The 19774-nt window shown below is 41.5% G+C and overlaps 1 protein-coding gene across 1 annotated transcript; it reads right to left on the reverse strand.

The window, feature by feature from the left end:
* Positions 1-1345: 1345 nt before the first annotated feature.
* On the reverse strand, positions 1346-19416 carry LOC114357464 (uncharacterized). The gene is made up of 14 exons (XM_028311078.1): positions 19010-19416; positions 17969-18049; positions 16019-16184; positions 14147-14317; positions 13235-13375; positions 11474-11588; positions 9556-9684; positions 8495-8616; positions 7231-7384; positions 7153-7162; positions 6504-6646; positions 3713-3833; positions 3120-3239; positions 1346-1630 (listed from the first exon to the last, which is right to left on the reverse strand). The coding sequence occupies exons 1-14, from the start codon at positions 19055-19057 to the stop codon at positions 1544-1546; spliced, it is 1608 nt and encodes a 535-aa protein (XP_028166879.1). The 5' UTR covers positions 19058-19416; the 3' UTR covers positions 1346-1543.
* Positions 19417-19774: the final 358 nt, after the last annotated feature.

The following is a 19774-nucleotide window of genomic DNA, read 5'->3' on the forward strand; positions in this document are numbered from 1 at the left end:
ACAAAATATAAATACTTTAAAGTTTATTAAAAACATTTGAGGAACTTTAAAATTAAAACCTTGTGACCATAAACCAGTCATCCAACAAAATATCTACTTTTAGGATAGAAGAAGGCACATCGACCTTATGCCTCTGTAATAGCTTCCATAATGCAACAAAGCTGCACTATGATGTGCTGTTCTAAGGCCCGATTCGACCAAACTTTTACGAGAATAACTCCTGGTATAACTGGCACATTGACAGTTTCAGTATGGGAAATATAGATGACCCACGCTGAACTGTCCCACCAAACTCAATGACAGGGGGGCGCTACCATCGTTCAACTATATGGTTTCCAACATGGCAAAAATCGGAAGCAGAGATCCGGTATTGACGGTGGCGCCCCACTGTCAATGTCATGGATAGGACAATTCAGTATTTTGGAACTATATGTCAAAATGACAGGTTTATTCTGAGATTGAGATTATTTACTCTTGTTTGGTCGAATCCACCTTAAGTCGATTGAAGAAAACGGTTCCAATTTTGGCGTTATAACAACCTAGTATGTATTCGATAGTAGGTCCATGATATTAGGCACTATCTCCTGTTACCTAGTTATACTAGATATTGTTACGGGAAGCGTATGATACCATAACAACATAGTATTCGATACCAGTTCCGCGAAATTAGGTACTAGTTCCGCTACCTGTTACGGGAAGCGATTGGTATCATAATAACCTAGTATTCAATACTAGTTCCGCGATATTAGGTACTAATTCCGCTGGCTGTTACGGGAAGCGTTTGGTATCATAATAACCTAGTATTCGATACCAGTTCCACGATATTAGGTACTAAAGTAGGGCCAACGAGAAGCGATACCAAATGTAAACAAACCCAATGTCATGGGTTCCGTTCTTTCCACCCCTCTACACCGAACTGGTTTTCTCTCCGACTCCTTCCGTCTCCAGGCCATTAGGCTCTGGAACTCTCTGCCTGAAGAGACCAGGCAAGCGTCTAGTAAGTTTTCTTTTAAAAAATCTGTCCATAATCACTTCCTCCAAATGATCTCATCTTCATAAATTGTAATTTCAGTTTAACTCAATCATCTATTTTATGTATGTATTTATTTATTATATATTTTATATATTATTTATGTATGTAGCATATTTGTTTTTGTTTTTCTTTCCTGCACTAGAAGTACCGCCAAACAAATTTCTTTTCTGCTCAACCCAAAGGTAAACTGGTCGAGAATGCTTTAGTGCATTAAGTTCGCCTTATGTTCAAATTTATTTTGGCATGAAGTTTAAATAAATAAATAAATAAATGGGTGAACCCGTCTGACTTTGACATATTTTGACGGGAGAACGAGACATTACGACAAATACACAAGATGGGAAGAGACAATATATTGTCAACTTGACAGTCGTATCGACCTTTTTTATCGCTGCTAGTTGGTCGTACTTTAGTTCCGCTACCTGTTATGGGAAGCGTATGATACCATAACAACCTAGTATTCGATACCAGTTCCGTGATATTATGTACTAGTTCCGCTACCTGTTACTGTTACGGGAAGCGTATGACGGTGGTTCCGATGGCGTCCTCACTGCACGCATGCGCCAAAGCATTCTCGAAGTCTTGCGGGATGTACACCTGGATACATAGAAGTTATTAATAATTTCATAAGAGTTTCATAAAGCACCTTGACACTCAGTAAAAATATTGCTATTATAGCCTGACCAGGAACATAAAAACCCTGGCATAGAGGCGCTTCAATTGCATTTGATAGTGCAACACTGGGTACAGTCGTACCTGTATTAAATTAATAGGCTAACTTTATGTATAGCCTGACCAGGAACATAAAAACCCTGGCACAGAGGCGCTTCAATTGCATTTGATAGTGCAACACTGAGTACAGTCGTACATGTGTTAAATTAATAGGCTAAATTTATGTATCAGGATTCAGGATTACGGGCTAATTTGATATTTTCATAAATTAACGAAAAATATTATTAAAGATAACCTGGTTTAAATAAATTAAATGAAACCATCAATCGAGCTAGTAGGATTTATTTTATTATTCATCAATAATCAAATTCAGAACATGAATATTCAACTGCAATGTCTGCTCATGAACGCTTCAAACTCGGTACTTCTTTCCCAATTCCATAAAATTCAAAACTTAGAAACATAAAATTCAATACTTACAAAGTGACAAAAAACTTTAAAATAGGTAGTTGAAACAAACCACAGCTAATTTTCATAGTTGACTGTACTATACGATAAACATGTCAGTCAATTTGACAACCTTTGTCGGAAACATTATTCAATGAAAATATTGTCCGAACCCTTAGTATTTCTCTTCGACAAATACTTTAACACATTGTGAACCACTTTTCTTTCACGACTATATAAAGATTTTAGCAATTTAATTCACAAAATCAATTGCGCACATTTAAAATAAAGTTTGTTTACACTTTAACAGCAATAGACTGACATGCAAGGTGACATGTCAATGAAGTTTTCAGTTACTGTTGCCATTAAAAGAAATTAGTACCATTAATTTTCCGCAACATGGCGAGGGTTTTTATGTTCCTGGTCAGGCTATACTTTGTAGTCGTCTTTAACAGATCTGCCAAGTATGGTTTGATCTTAATGATTGAGTGTTTTATTGCGCTTGTCTTGAGAGTAACTGAAATAGGAAATGTAAGTGGCCCGTCGTTAACGACTGAATCCTCCGTTTGGCCCGACTCTTCAAAAGGTTGAGCAGCCTTGCGCAAATAGTGATAGTTGTAAATCCTAGTCAAATGCTTTATGGCAGTTCAATAGTATACTGTCATAAGCCTTATCCTTTACACTGCTCCACCAAAACCAAGGTCGCGTGCAATAGATAAACGGCAATAAACCAGCCCTTGACATTGCAGTCTACTTTTATTTAACGTCGCATACCTTTCACAGTGGACCTGTGGTCTAAATAAGACTACTGAGCTTAGCTAACTTTCTACAGTCCGGTCGTGTGCGAGCGCGACAGCAATATGTATATTACGCGCGAGCGATAATGATGGGTAGTTTGGGGTCGTTGGACGAAATTCTATCTGCTCGGCGACCGGACTTTACCAAGTTATTATTTAGTATTATTTACCTTGTCCAGTACAGGCGCGAGAGTGCCCGCGTCGACTAGTTGCGCCAACTCTTCTAGCCCGCCAGTGAGCCGGTGCGGGGACTCCAGCCAGTCCGTGTGCGTGCCTTTACCGCATATCCACTGGAAATAACACATTGTTCCAATAAAACATTCAGTCAGATCTTTTAACCGAAGAATAAACTTGTCATTTTGACATTTTTCTCATACTGAAACTGTCAATGTGATAACTCATCCTTCAGTGAAAAGTTATCAGACTATTGAAAAATCAGCCCTAACTAGATTCAATGACCAGTCAATTTACATATAACTCCTTGAACTATTTATTGAACTTGAACCAATATGTGACGCCAGACGGCATCACCATGATAGAAACTATCGAGAAACAACGTTTTGAACTACTTGACATTGGCCGAATCACTGCGTGACGCCCTAAGCGCTTCGGCGGGACAGTCCATATAAAATAAAATTTTAAAATTGAAGTACTTTTTATGAGCTGGCGAAATAATTGATATTGAGTTTGAATCTTTTTACATCACTTATGGTTTACGAATTATCTTAAGTTAACATATTTCAATAAAAAAAGTCCAACTCACCCTGACTACCCTAAGCGAGTAGAAAGAGGCAGCAAACAGCAATGACAATGGCCCGGGCAGCCGGTCCGAGATCAGAGGCCGCGGCCGGAGGTCTACTATCGCGTTACGGGGTGCCGTCGCTCTGCAAAAAGTATAATGTTTGTCTATGGCAGCGGTTCCCGAAAGGTGATCCGCGGAACCCTGGGGTTCCGTGGAAAGGCCGCAAGGGTTCCGTAAAAAATATTATCCCACGTTTTGTGACCAAAGTTGTTCGCTCGCACCGACTTGTTTACGCACAAGGGAGGGGCAGGGCGTGCGGGCGGAGTAGTACGGGGGTTCCGCTAGGAAAAGTATAATCAATAAGGGTTCCTTGGCAAAAACAATTTGGGAAACCCTGGTCTATAGCATCAAGTTAAAAACTAAAAGTGTATGCTGAGCGAAAATTTTCATCATCATTTCAGCCATAGAACGTTTACTGCTGAACATAGGCCTCCTCCAATGATTTCCACAAAGGCCGGTTGGTAGCGGCCTGCATCCAGCGCCTTCCTGCTACCTTTATGAGATCGTCGGTCCATCTCACACCACATTGTGAGTGGATGCCCTACGCTGCGCTTTTCGGTGCGTGGCCTCCATCAAAGAGCTGTTCAACTTGCACGAATCTCGGAACTCACATGAGTAAAGGGGCGGCGTTGCTTGAGTAAGCTGTAGTAGATAATTCGCCCGGGCCTGCTAACGTATCGTGCCAGCTGACGCGCGGCGATATGTTCTAAAGCTTGCCAGCACGAATCAGGCTTATTCCACTATTCTGCCGCACAATTTATAAACGCAGTAAGTAACACGTAAACAGTTTCGAGAAAAACGCGATCAAAGTTGAAATTTTATTTTGGGGTGTCTACAATTAGTTACGCAAATATATGTAAAAAAAAATATATGGGCTTATAGAGCTAAACTCAAAGTTTATTTTGATATGAGGTTTTTGTATTTTAATTAATATTTTGTATTTAAAATTATTAAAAAACTGTTTATGTTATGGATTAACTAAGTTTTCGTTCGATACTTACTACCCATGAATGCAGTATGATTGTTCCTTACTGCGTTTATCAGTAGTTTACGTTACTTACGGTACATGTGTTAAATGATTGATTTAAATTTTAGTTCTTACAACGTAATATATGCGCCGTATCTTTACAACTTACTGCATTTATGAGTGGGAGTGTGAATCAAAATAATTTATCAAAACTTTAAATGCGCAGTAATAATACAATTATACTGCGCTTATCATAAGCCAATAACGCTTTCATGTTGAACTTTCCCAAATGACCAAGGGGTAAATGAAACAAGTATTACAAAATAATTGCTGAGATCGCTTGTTATTCAATCAAAAATTAAGATATGGCACCCACTTTTAGATCTTAATTTGAAGAAGAGTATCACCACACTTCTGTGCCATGCCGTAGGCGTTTTTCCCTCAAGGATGACGGAATCGAATAGCTTCTAAAGAGCCTTTAGTACCGGCGTTCCGCCTGATTTCAGAAGCTCAGCCGTGATTCCATCATCGCCCGGTGCCTTGTTGTTTTTCAGCTGTTTGAGAGCCATTCTAATCTCGTACAGACACGTCCGGGATATCTTCGGTATAGTGTCGGGTCAATCTAGCTCTTGGGTCTTCGGCTAGATTTGTCATTTGGACAGGTTTTCAACTTCTTCCAATAACGTAAGAGTCAGCCACTGCGTTCATAACATGTTAACACCTAGGCAGCACTCTGATAATCCTTAGTATGTACGCAGTATAATTGTAATTACTGCATTAATATTAAGTACAAGTCATCTGTTTTTCCTATGGAAACATAATATCAGTGTGTGTTTAAGTGTAATTACTGCACATATACTATGTGCAAGGTGAACTTAACAATTGTAGAAACATAATAAGAATGATGTAATTGGCACATACTGCACTATTATTGTGTAGCAAATTAAGTAAGCGCGAGTATTCACGTAATATTAAGTTATTATGGGCTCTTACTGCTAACATAGTATGTGAAGAAACCTACAATCTGCTCTTTACTGCGTTTATGATAATATGTATCTTCCGTTCTAAGATAGATAGAAAAAAACGGGTCTTTGATTCTTATAGATCGCGATGTCAGGATTCAGAATATTCAAAACAATCATAAATGCAGTAAGTGGTACTTACTGCGTTTATAAATTGTGCGGCAGTATTCCCCGTTGACAATCCCCATTAACGGGGATTAGTGAACAAACAGTTAATTAATCCCCGTTATAATAGGATTTTATTTTGATTTTATAAGTTCCAATTGGAGTTAACGGGGATTGTCAATGGGGAATAGTGGAATAAGCCACGAATCATACTCGTCAACATCCTAGTCTAATCCACTAGTTACTGCCTAAGTTTTTACTGGGTTAGTGGTCATCTATAACCCGTTTCGTAGGCTGGATAGCAGAATAGGCTAGTTTCCTAAAAAAAATTTTTTAGTCCGTCATGTTTAATATCAAAAAATATTGGACACATTTTTATTTGTCAATCTAACAAATAATTACATAGTTATGGTGCGTTGAAGTTCCGCACGACGTCACAACGTGCGGCACTTTTATGCACGCATTGACGTCACGGGCCTCTTCTTATGAACTTTGGCGCGCTTTATCTCTTTAAATTTTTATAAGTTTGAAAAAGTGAAAAATACGTGTAGAGTATTTTTTGATAAGTTAACTGACGGACTAATTAAAACTCTTGCTTTTTGACTTAGGAAACATCCCTATTGAGTCAGAATGGTATTTGAATCAACTTGCAACTTACTTGAGTAAAGCAGCAACGTTGCTTGGATAAGCGGCGGCGGCTAACGCGTCATGTTCTAACGCTTGCGCCAGCACGAACCGTGCTCGTTCATATCCTATGTCTATGGTATTGACGCGACGTAATGCAGCCGATACTTCACGATACTTCATATGACACATGTTATGACATGCTATTACGTATACTAATTAAACAATTAATTGTCGCGTCGCAACATTTCGCATTGCGTCGCGTCGCAATGCATCACATCGCGTTGTGTCGCACCACATCGCATCGTGCATTGCGTTTGTCGTTCACATAGAATAACGAGTGAGGCGCTGTATATTTTGCGACAGAGGAAACAGATCAGTGGCCTAATTCACGTATTTAACAGTCAAGGTTTCGCTGACGTTCTTTGCTTCGTTGCTTCTTCTCAGCACTGGCCCATTTATTGTCCCGAAGCAGTGGTAGGGTTAATATTGGGACGTGTAAAAGCGCTTTTTTAAAGCCTATTTGCAAAAATGAATGAATTTTATGAATTTTTAATTTTTTATGTTCAGAAGTCGTCCCATTGAAAAACAGTTCTAAATCCGTATTCACAAGGGTCATTTCGATTGAACGATCACTCGACAGGATCGCATTCAACGATTTGTTGTCGTTGAAGTTTTGTTACGTGAACAAGGCTACAGGTTTTTAGTGGGTCGAATCACCACATGGTAAGAATGGGATAATAAGGAGTAAGCCAACTTACTTGAGTAAAGCAGCGACGTTGCTTGGGTAAGCGGCGGCGGCTAACGCGCCCGGGCACGCTAACGCCGCGTGCCAGGGCCCGGCGCGTGCAGCTACGTGCTCTAACGCCTGCCAGCACGAACCGTGCTCGTCCATGTCTACGAAGTCTTGCGCGCCTGGTGGGAGACAATAGGGGATAAGCACATGTCAAATTCAGTCAGCGCTGAAAAAGCGCAGAGCCTTTCGCCATATTACCAGGCCTGTTCATCTCCGCAAGGTTACATCGAAAACAAAACACGCACGATGGCCACCTACAGGATACTATTCGACAAGGCCTCACATACGAGCGAACATTGACTCACGCACGCGTATTCTTGTGTATGATGGAAGATAATAAAGAAAATGGTGTACTAAATACTGTGCAGTATTTAACTGCCTAAATAATAAGAAAAACACAGAATGTACTTTTTTAAGTTGCCTCAAGATACTGAGAGGTGAATAAGTAGTTAATAATTATTCATGATAATTCATGCTAAATCATGTATTTCCTCCCTCAGATCACTGACGTTTGTCAACAAAATGGTGCTTGACTCTTGAGACAGGCTAAATTACACCATATTGTTAATGACATTGAGCATACATTTTTTTAAATACGAAGATGCGAAGTAAAACTTCTGTACATAGTACTTATTATTATTCTGTGATATTACTAACTATTATGCTCCGGTCGCTGCTCAAAGTGAATGGACAGTTGCAATATACTGTTAATTTTAAAAGATCTCCTCTGCTGGATAAAGACCTTCCCCAAGGATTTCCACAACGATTGGTCCTATGCTGCCCACATTCAGATGCTTTTTGCAACCTTCACGAGTTTGCTGGTCCACTAAGTGGGTCTAGTTCGTTTCCACTCGGCAACTTTTCTGCTCCAACAGCCATAAGTTCTACGAGCTATGTACCCGTTTGGCAGAGACGATGGCCGTTGGGGCAGAAAAGTTCTCGAGTGGCGACCACGGGCTGTGGAAGATGTAGCGTGGGCAGGCCTCTCACTGGGTGGACCGACGAGTAAAGGTCGCGGGAAGAACCTGGATGAGGGCAGCGCAGGACCGTCCATTATGGAAAACCTTGGGAGAGGCTTTGTCCAGCAGTGGACGTCATTTGGCTGAAACGACGTACACGTTTATCAATTTGGCTGGCTATGGTCGGTTACTTTAGTATAATACGGAGATTTCTTTCTGATACGGTCGCGTAGGGAAAGCCTGCTAAGCCTACTATCGTATAGTACTTACCTAAATCCTGTAGCGTCAAGGCAGTGTGTCTGGGTGCTAACACAGTGAGATGCGCTCCCCAAGCGCTGAGTAATTGGATCAACACGCAACCCTCGCCGCTTGCCGCGCCGCATATCGCCACGCTACAAAAATAATACGCTACAGTACGATACAAAAACACGCTACAGTACGCTACAAAAACATATACGCTACAGTGCGATCCAAAAACACGATACAGTACGCTACAAAAACAATTACGCTACACGCGAGACAGTTGTAACGTTTTTACTGCAATAAGACTGGTAAACTGCGGCCTAGTTGCAAAATTTAATTGCTTTGCAATCACAAACTTATTTAGTTGATTTAGAGCAAAAGAGACGAGTATACATATACGTGGCGTCATCTGAAAATGTTGTAGTTGATTACGTGTTCTCATTTATTTATGGTAATAAAGACAGATTGCAATAAAATGGGGGAAAAAAACTTTTCAATTTCTTAAATAGATTTGCGAAATTGCCAGTTACTTATGGCGCGGACTAGTGATCCGAGAATAGGCGTTCTCCCACAGTCCCACTTTTCCCATCGTTGTAGTTAAAGGCGATTAAGACATAGAATGTGCGAACATTATGCCTCTCCAACCCGTCTAGCGTATGGAGTGCATGTCGAATCATCCATTTGCCTTTAAATAGTAAATTAGAGAAGGTTTACGTGCTCCTGCAGTGGAGACTTTAAAAGTCATTTGACTTAATGACGATGAAGACCGGGATAAAAATTACCTTCACTGGTTCGGTTATTATTGGCGGTCAAGCTGTAGATTCTGGCTAAAGCCTGGTCCGTGAGCACGTAGAATTTTGTCCAATGACCCCAACTGTGCGACAGGCGCCCGCAGTAAGTGTGCAAGCACGACAGCAACATAATTACGCGCGAGCGATAAGGATGGGTAGCTCGGGTTCATTGGACAAAATTCTACGTGCTCACGGACCAGGCTTTAGCCAGAATCTACAGGATTTGCAGCGGTGGGAACGAGAGGTGGGAATAGTGTTGTTAATGATAATGACCATAGACGTGTTTGATCCACTCACCGCTTGCCTTTAGCGGTGTCGGGTGTGAGTTGCAGCGCTTCCAACGCTGCCAGCGCTTGCGAGCCCGCCCAAGGCAATGTGGCCGCGCCGTCGGCAGACACGCTGCGCGGCCGCTTGGATACGCGAGTACTATAACGAAATAAAATGTCTTTGTTCTTGATCACAGTTATTAGACACGATATGTGATTAGGCAATAACTGCTCTGATCTGTATGACACACTGGCAGCAAATTTTGTGGTGTGGCAATTTAAATCGCCACTACGATTGTCCCGAGAACTAATTTTTGGATTTTGGACACCACAAATTTTAGTTCCATGAACAAGCTGCCTACAGTATGGCCTACAGCACCAAAATGGCGAAACTCAAATAGGCACAAAAACATTATGACAGCAGCCAGTTCAGTGGGTAACATACAGGTCAGTGCAATAATTGTGATTAAGTTTTAGTTAGTTTTTTTATCATGATTTGCTACTTCCTCGTTTCGAACGAATACTGGACAGAGCCTCATCTAAGGATTTCCTTAAAGACCGGTCTAGCGCTGATCGCATCCAGGCGCTTCCCGCAAACTTTACTGTCAATCGATCATCGGACTGGACTGCCTACACTAATCCTTCTGTCCGTGGTCGAAAGATGAAAACTTTTTTAACCTCAACGACCATCACTTCTACGAGTTAATACTCCGCCCTTAAATTTTGGAAATCCTGCGGAGGGTTGTCACCTGGATGATATCACCTGGGTGAAATGGTTCCGAGATGAAATGTAGACACTAAAAATCCAATTTAGTCACCCAGGTGAACAAAGCTGGTTCACTCGTCATGTCTGTGAACAGGCGCTGCTTTTGGGGACTGGTCAATCCAAGTTATTCAAATTTATGTATGCGAGTCATTTCTACTAGTATCTTAATATGTAAGTCTAGATATTAGCACGTCACTACCTTGTTTAATATACCACGCAATCTTGTATACCCATTCTTATAAGATACACCATACAAGAATGCATGGTAAATTCAGTGAACTGCTCCTGAATCGAATGTACCTACTACTACTATTTATATTTATTTATATTAACCGGCAGACAGTGGTGACTGAGTTTGTTGCGGCGCTTCTTCTCAGCACTTGCCAAATGTTGGTCTCGAAGCGCTGGTAGGGTAAAAAGATTATGAGACATGTAGAGGCTCCTTAAGAGCAAAATGACGATTTGTAAGAACTATTTATTAGTCTAAACAAATAAAGAAATTTTGACTTTGAAAGTGTAAATAAACTCTCCTTTTTTGGCGGGTTACCTACGTGAGTGCGACAAACGTTATATCGATTTTTTTTTCTTCGAAAACCTTTCTGCGAAGTAACTATACTGCGACGCCTTGTTATATCGATGCCTTGTTACTGCGATGTTACGTTACATCGAAAAACTTTACTGCGAACATCGCAGTAACAAAGCATCAATATAACAAGGCGTCGCAGTATAGTAACTTCGTAGAAAGGTTTTCGAAGAAACAAAATTCGATGTAACGTTTGTCACGTAGGTAACCCTTTTTTGGCACTGATGAACGTCAAAAAAATAAAGAAACAGTCTCTGGTCATCAGGGTGAATTCCCAGTTGCCCACTGGCCATCCTGATGGAGGCTTTTGAGAATAAGCCCTTAGGCTGGGTTCCCACTATGCCGGACCGGCATTTCTGCCGGAAACCGGACACCGGACAAGGGTGTTCACATTACACCGGATCACCGGATCCGAAATCCGAGCCGAATGAAGTGCGGGGAGCACGGGCCGGATGAAGTGCGGGGAGAAAAAGCCGGATCCGGGATAATGTGAACAGCTTCATACAATTTGTACCGCCGCTAGGCCTTCCGGCGATTTTACCGGACCGGGAGATCTGCCGGTCCGGCATAGTGGGAACCCGGCCTTAGGTATATACTGACCTGCGCACAGTCAGTAGCTCGCTGGCGGCGCCGCCGGCCCATTCGCTGACGCAGCCCCACACTTCATCGCCCATCTCCAGGTCGCCCACGCCTGGGCCCACGTCTAACACCACGCCTGGGGGAATAACAACCATTTTATTAGCTGATTTCGTACCCAAAGTATCCTAACAAAACCTTACAAATATAAATAAAATAAATATCCATGGACGTTTTACAGGGCAGAAATCGAAATGATGAATTTTAATTTCTGTGACTTGTCTGGGTGTTACTATGTATAATATGTATGTATTAAAAAAAAAGTATATAAGTAGTATATCCGTTAAGCTAGCACCCATAACACAAGCATATTAATTGCTTACTTTGGGGCTAGATGGCGCTGTGTGACATTGTCCAAAGATTTTTATTTATTTACATTGCGCTTCTAGTCCCAGGCTAAGCAAAGCTTGTGCTATGGGTACTAGACAACGGATATAAACATAAATACTTTTTTTTGTAAATACATACTTATTATACATAGAAAACACCCAGTCCAATACAAACAAATATGTTCATGCACACAAATGTTTGTACTGTGCGGGAATCGAACCCGCTACCACCGGAATAGTAGTGATCCGTCTGCTCGTTTCCCTCCTATCACATAAAAAAAAAAAAGTAGTCCGTTTCGAACCACTACACCAAACGGCCGACTCTGTCTCCACTTTCCGTGTGCATGGTATACTTCGTGGTCGTTACAAGCTGTTAACTATACTAATGCCCGTTTTCTGCATCAATCCCTAATTTTTAAGTGACCCCTAAAAGTGGGTCACTTAAAAATTAGGGAATAATGGTAAAAACGGGCATTAGTGTTACATAAACTCCGCTTCGCTGCAAAACCAGGACAGAGAAATTACATCATTTACATACCAGAAAGAAGTGTCGTTTTTGCGCATGTTGACATTTGATTGTCATTTGTCAGTTGTGCATCTCGAAGGCGTGTCAAAGATCTAATATAGATGACCCACGCTGAACTGTCCCGCCAAACTCAATGACAGGGGGGCGCTACCATCGTTCAACTATATGGTTTCCAACATGGCAAAAATCGGAACTAGCGATCCGGTATTGACGGTGGCGCCACACTGTCAATGTCATGCATAGGACAGTTCAGTATTTTGGAACTATACCAGAAATGACAGCAAAATTTATCAAGGGGAAGTATCACGTGGTGAGACCGACCTGTGAACCCCCGGCCGACTGTAAGTTGTGTCCTAGCAATAAGCGAGCGCAGCGCCGATCCTCTCCCGCGTAATACTCCTCGGTCCACCGGGCACACGCTGGATGCTTGCACGAATGCACGCGGATTAACGGGGCTATTCCAATACGTTGTTACGAGTCTATCTCTCACTGTCACTCATGCTGGCATCTCGCTTTGGGAGAGTGAGAGGGATAGCAGCATTTGAAACCTCAGATGTTTTTTGGAGTAGCCTCGCAAGACTACAATAGACAGCAGCTCATTCAAAAACCTGAGAAGCGTAGTTTATTCGGGTCTATCTCTGCCACCTTCACTCATGTGGGCTTCTCACTTTGCGGAAGAAGGATGGCAACAATCACTGACCTGTGAACCCTCGGCCGACTGTGCTGCTGCGTCCTAGCAAGTTTCGGGTCTATCTGCCACCGTCACTCTTAACGGCATCTCGCTTTACGTGGGAGGGATGGCAACAGTCACTGACCGACTTTTCAGTGGAGAGTGTGAACCTATCGGCTCGTAAGTATTACGTCACTGACCTGTGAACCCCCGGCCCACTGTTAGCTGTGTTCTAGCAATAAGCGAACGCAGCGCCGATCCTCTCCCGCGTAAAACTCCTCTGTCCACCGGGCACACGCTGAATGCTTGCACGCGGATTAGAACTTCGCCTGAGCCCGCACCTATAATGACCACATACAATTAGACAACACAGTCATCATCATCATTTCCACTGTAAGAAGACAATCTTAAAGGCAAAAGGCAGGATTTGACCACTTTATACGGTGGCCAGGTTGGGATCATCATCATCATCTCAGCCACAGGACGTCCACTGCTGAACATAGGCCTCCCCCAATGCTTTCTATGTTACCCGGTTGGTAGCGGCCTGCGTCCAGCGCCTTCCTGCTACCTTTACGATGTCGTCGGTCCACCTCGTGGGTGGACGTCCTACGCTGCGTTTTCCGCTACGCGGCCTCCACTCCAAGTTGGGATGGGAAGGATTAATATTAAAACTCATAAAATAGGGTAGTTGCCAGTCAATTAACTTCTTCAACTGTCAAAACTGAATCTCCTATTGATTTTGTAGGTATTGTTAATTGCGAAAAATCTAAAACGCTAAATAACTGTATCGTTGTGTCCAATGAGCTGTTGTCATAGTGTGACATTGACAATACGTCAATGTCACACTAGGATCAAACGTCAGAATAGAGGGACGCGCGGAGACGACTCCGCGCGCTTTTGTGCTAAGTGATGAATTGTATCTGAAATAAGGCAAAATGTGAAAGTTAAGTATCCAGTGTTTTATTTATGAGAATAGATCGACCGGCCTCTAATAGTATGGAAAAGACTAAGCTGTGACGATAGCAACCATTAACTAATAAACCATTGTAGTCTTGTCTACATTACGTCTTTCTTTGGCCTATATTAAAATAATTGAGACGTGAATTACGTACCTGGCGCAATAGCATCCTCCACCAATATAACAGACTGGTCTGCGTGCGAGTGTAACGCTCGAGCGTGCGGCCCGGCCGGCGCGCGACTCGCTGCCCTCAGCCCTACGCATAGCCCCGCCCCGCCGCCTATGGCCGCACCGCAGGCAAATATCAGGACGCTGCGACGCCACACTACAGCAAGAGAGCTACAGGTTAACTTGTATGCTAAGGGATAAGCAGCCTAATGATAGATACATAGAGACGAGAATGCTATAGACGAGAGCGGCGCCACTCGTAGCCCCATGCATAGGCCTGCCCCGCCGCCTATGGCTGCGCCGCACGCAAATATCAGGACGCTGCGACGCCATACTGTAGCCAAATAGCTATAGATTAATAAGTAAGAGAGAGATAGAGATAAAGGAGCATAATGGAGTAATGCTAGAGAGCCACGTGGACGAATGCTAAAGAGACACGTGACTGAATGAGAGGGACACTGTGACAGGGAGAGGTGCCCGACTCGCCGCTTGCAGCCCCACGCTGATAGGGTTGCCAGATGGAAACTTACCAAATCCGGGACAATTCTACTAGGACAACGGTGTCGGGTCTTGGCCATAGTAAAAATATCTTGGTTTCTCAAATGATTTAATTTGTATTTCAAAAGAAAAATGCCATTTATTTTCAAATACACACTTTTATTAAATAAGTAATGTACGTCAACGTACATAATAGGACTCACAGGCAGGCCAGCCGTGTCATTTGTTATTACATATTACTTTATTTTGACACAAAACTATTAGGTTTTCGGAAATCCGGGACAGTAATGTCTAATTACTGGACACGGGACAAGACGCAAAATTCCGGGACAATCCCGGATTTCCCGGGCATCTGGCAACCCTCATAGCCCCGCCCCGCCGCCTATGGCTGCACCGCAGGCAAATATCAGGACGCTGCGACGCCATACTGTAGCCAGATAGATAGAGGATAATAAATAGGCGAGAGATAGAGGGGCAAGTGATCAAATGCTAGAAGGGTATGGAATAATGCTAAAGGAACAAGCAGCCTAATGATAGAAGACACCCGCTTGGCGCCCGACTCGCTGCCCTCAGCCCTACGCATAGCCCTGCCCCGCCGCCTATGGCCGCGCCGCAGGCAAATATCAGGACGCTGCGACGCCACACTGTGCCCAAATAGCTATAGATTAATAAGTAGGACAGAGATAGAGGAGGGTGTGGACGAATGCTAGAATGCCACGCGGTCCAGTGCTAGAGAGATACTAAAGTGACACGTAATGCTAGAGAAGCACACAGAAGAATGCTGGCAGCGCAGATGACATGCCCAGCGCCGCACACTGCCAGAGAGCTCATTTCACATCGAAATATTTCCTCTAGTGCATAGCATTCTCCACCAATACAACAGACTGGTTTATTTGGATGCACGTGAACTAATGCTTGAAAGGCACGCAGAAAGATGCTTAATAAGCACGCAGGTGAATGCTAAAGAGAGAAAAATGCTAGAGACGTGCGCATGCCGCCACCTAATGCCACGCCGCACGCTAATATCAGTACGCTGCGATGCCACACTGTAGCAGGATAACCACTGGATAAATCCAATGATAGAGAGGTACGGATCTAATATTAAATGGAATGCTATAGGGTATGATATAAGCCTGTCTGTCTGTAACACAAATGCTAGAGGGACAAGTGGACGAATGCTAGGAGGAAATGTGCCTAAATGCAAAAGAGGCGCGTGGACGTATACCGTAAAAAGCATTTGGACTAATGCTAGAGGGACATTTAAACGAATGCTTGAGAGGCCTGTGGACGAATACAATGGGAGACACCTAAGACCTTTTTTTAAGAGAAAACCGTCATGTCAACTTCTTCTGAATATTACCTCTATCCTTGAACAGTGCGACCAGCTCCTCATACAGAAGCACGGGCGAGAGCGGCGGCGTGCCCTCCCGTATCCTCTGCACCGCGTCCCGGGTCCATGCCGCCACTCGCAGCCGGGACTCCATGAAGAGTTCGTTCTGCCAAAGCTCTTGGAACGCTTCACGGAGCTATAAAGAAATATAGTTATAAATGTTATAATAATTATATGAATAAATAAATTTTATCTGCCCAATCTACAGGGTGTTAGGTAAATGGGTATATGAGCCGCAAAATAAATTTTATAAAATACAAAATCAAAAATCAAAATTATCTTTATTTGTTTAGACTAATTAAATTAGTTCTTGCAAATCGTCAAGTGCTCTTAAGGAGCCTATACATGTCTCATTCTTTTTTTGCCCTACCAGCGCTTCGAGACAAACATTTGGCAAGTGCTGAGAAGAAGCGCCGCAACAAACTCAGTCACCACTGTCTGCCGGTTTAAAAATAAAAAAGTAGGAAGTTACATACATTCAGAAGCAAGTTACTTACCACGCGCTCCCGTTGATAGAAGGTGGCCTTTAAGACGCCCATCTAGCACGAGACCGCGTGGCAGTTTTGAATAAATTTCTTNTATTTCTTTAGTGCCGATATACGATTTGTATGAAAAATAAAATAATTAAAATGAAGATATCAATTTTCTGACTTCACCATACCATTTATATGACCATGTTAACATGGGCTAGTGTCGGCTCATATACCCATTTACCTAACACCCTGTATACTAATATTATAAATCAAAAGTAGCTCTGTCTGTCTGTGTCGCTTTCAAGCCTAAACCACTGAACCGATTTTTATGAAATTTGGCATAGAAATAGTTTGAGTCTCGGGAAAGGACATAGGAAAGTTTTTATCCCGGTTTATGAAATAGGCACGCGCGCGATAAAGTTTTTCTGTCACAGACAAAATTCCAGCCTATTGGTTAATGATTTGGCTCATCTGCACCTATAGAAATGATAACCAATCGCGTTTGCTGTTACCAACTGTATTTGTCGCAATTTGATCGTCTATGGGTTGGGCTATTTCCTTTTATTCTACAAGAACAGACTGCTTTTGTATTGTTACTTATATGAATGGTTAGGTACCTACTGCATTTAATCTGAAACTGTGAAAATCCTAAGGCCCAGAACAGACGGTGAAACGCAACTGCAACTGCTAGTTACTTTTGAGTTGCATCTAAGTTTCTGCCATAGCGTCCGTTGAGAGACCACACATGACGCGACCAGTTTGAAACTTTCAGTTTCAGTTTCATTTATCAGAATCATCAGAAAGTTGCAGTTTCGTTGCAGTTGCGTTTCACCGTTGCGTTCTGGGCCTTACACAAACTCTTGTGATCCCTCTAGGGGAGGGATTATATTTCTTACTTTTCAGCATAATTTATATCAGTTAAGTTTCCTATTATTAGTTGGTTAACAGACTCGTGGCTTCAAGCTCCATTTGAAGAGAACAATGGGAGTCTAACTCAATAGATAACCAAAATTAGTGAGCCATGACTAAATGTTTTGCAGATAAATTGTAGCAATGTTGTCTTTGAAAGGAATATTTTCAATCAGGTACACACACACACACATTTATGTTTGTAGGTCATTTTTTTGACTACATAGAATCACACTCTCAGATGGTTTTAAGTTATTATCTGATTTGAACATTAAAAAGACTTCCAGGATTAATGAACAAAGTAAACAATTAAGGATAATTATAATAATTAAACTCTTGAACTAACTTAACTATTATTTTCAAAACCATCTCACATTCCATAGATAGAGCATGTTTAAAGTATAGACAAGAGCACATCAAGCGAAGCACAGTGGTGTCTTATCTCTTTAAAATATGGGCTATTTTGGAACAAATATTTATAGCTGTTGACTGTACAACAAAATGCTGAGACCATAGACCTCAGAGCCATAATACGTACCTTCCTGATAGTCTCACTGGTAGTCGAGACGACATCATTGATTCGGGACTTTCCTCCATCTGCTGCTGTTTTTGCTGCTATCTGAAATGAGTAGCATTTACATTTTTTTATTGATAGACACCATAAACCTAAATTTTTACAAGTAAATTTCAAAACAAATGGAATAATCATTTTAGGTACCTAAATCATACCAGAAAATTAAATAGGCTAGTTTCCTAAAAAAAAATTTTTAGTCCGTTAATTTTAATATAAAAAAATATTGGACACGTATATTTTTAATTGTCAATCAAACAAATAATTACAAAGTTATAGTGCGTTGAAGTTCCGCGCGACGTCACAAAGTGCTGCACTTTTACGCACTCACTGACGTCACGGGCCTTTTCTTTAGAACTTTGGCACGCTTTATCTCTTTGCATTTTCATTAGTTTTAAAAAGTGAAAAATATGTGTCGAGTAGTTTTTGATAAGCTAACTGACGGACTAATTAAAACTCTTGCTTTTTTACCCAGGAAACATCCCTATTACATAGGTGACATATTATAAACAACTATAGGATAAAATGATGGAATTTTTGTTCTTTCTAAATGACTGTTAATTCTGTAGAGAGATGATACCCAATGATAGTTGCCAATTTTAATATGAAACAGAATACATGCAATGTGAAATTAATATTAATCATAAATACACAAATCTACTAAGCAAGCAGGAAAAGTAAACAATGCAGATTGTTCAATCTATTTTTTCCTTTCGCTATTCATTAATTCACTTAAATACATTTACCAACAAAACAATACAGGTTTTCTAATGATATACTAATGACTATATTATGTAAGCTCAGGGTCACTGGCTGTTAATGATGCCAATGACATCTCACAGTCATTTAAAAAACAAACAGTTTTTTTACAACCGTTCATAGCTTTTTACCCTAATGTTGTTTACTACAAATATTTTTGGGTCTTACGAAGTGGAATTTGTCTCGCAAAGATACGAAATTCGCGCGCTAAAGTACCAAGAGCGCATAACTTTACAAAAGGTTACTTACATGTAGTGCTTCAAGTTTCTCGCCAGCTCTGTGCTTCAGTTCGTCCATAATAGGATCTCTATCTCACAGAGAGGTCAGCCTACACTGCACCGTCTTCTAACGAACATAAAACCTTAACCTTTGATCAGAATTCGGCCTAAATAGCTCGACTCCGAGAATAGACTGAAATGTCATAACAGCTGCACTCTTAGACGGTTTATTCACAAACTACGGGCGTTGCAGTATAGGTTCAAGTCATTTCTCGTTTATAATCGTATAATCGTGGTCGTTAACCGCACCATGTTATGTAAAATGAGATTTTAAGCGTTATCCAAACATAACCCCTTTTCGTGTTTGACAACTGTCATAAGTGACGCGCGTGACGTGACAGACAGCTGATTGAGCGTGTTCCTATTCATTACAATATTTATCAAGTAATAATAAAATTAAAATATTATTTTTATTAAATTCTGCAATAAATGATGCTCTCAGATAAAATTAACGTTTTTTATGGTTTTTATTTTAAACTAGCTGACCCGGCGAACTTTGTTCCGCCTTAACGGCAATAAATAACGGGATAAAAAGTATCCTATGTCCTTCTCCTGGCTCTAAACTACCTCCCTGACAATTTTCAGCTAAATCGGTTCAGCCGTTCTTGAGTTATAAGTGGAGTAACTAACACGACTTTCTTTTATATATGGACGTGTACCTGACTACGGGAGGCGTGAAAAGTATTAATTTATTTAAATTACTTCTTTTGTGGATTTCAATGAATTTTGTGCGTAT

This window comes from Ostrinia furnacalis, unplaced genomic scaffold, assembly GCF_004193835.3.
Source record: "Ostrinia furnacalis isolate ACB-3 unplaced genomic scaffold, ASM419383v2 OfSCF3159, whole genome shotgun sequence".
Classification (NCBI taxonomy): Eukaryota; Metazoa; Arthropoda; class Insecta; order Lepidoptera; family Crambidae; genus Ostrinia; species Ostrinia furnacalis.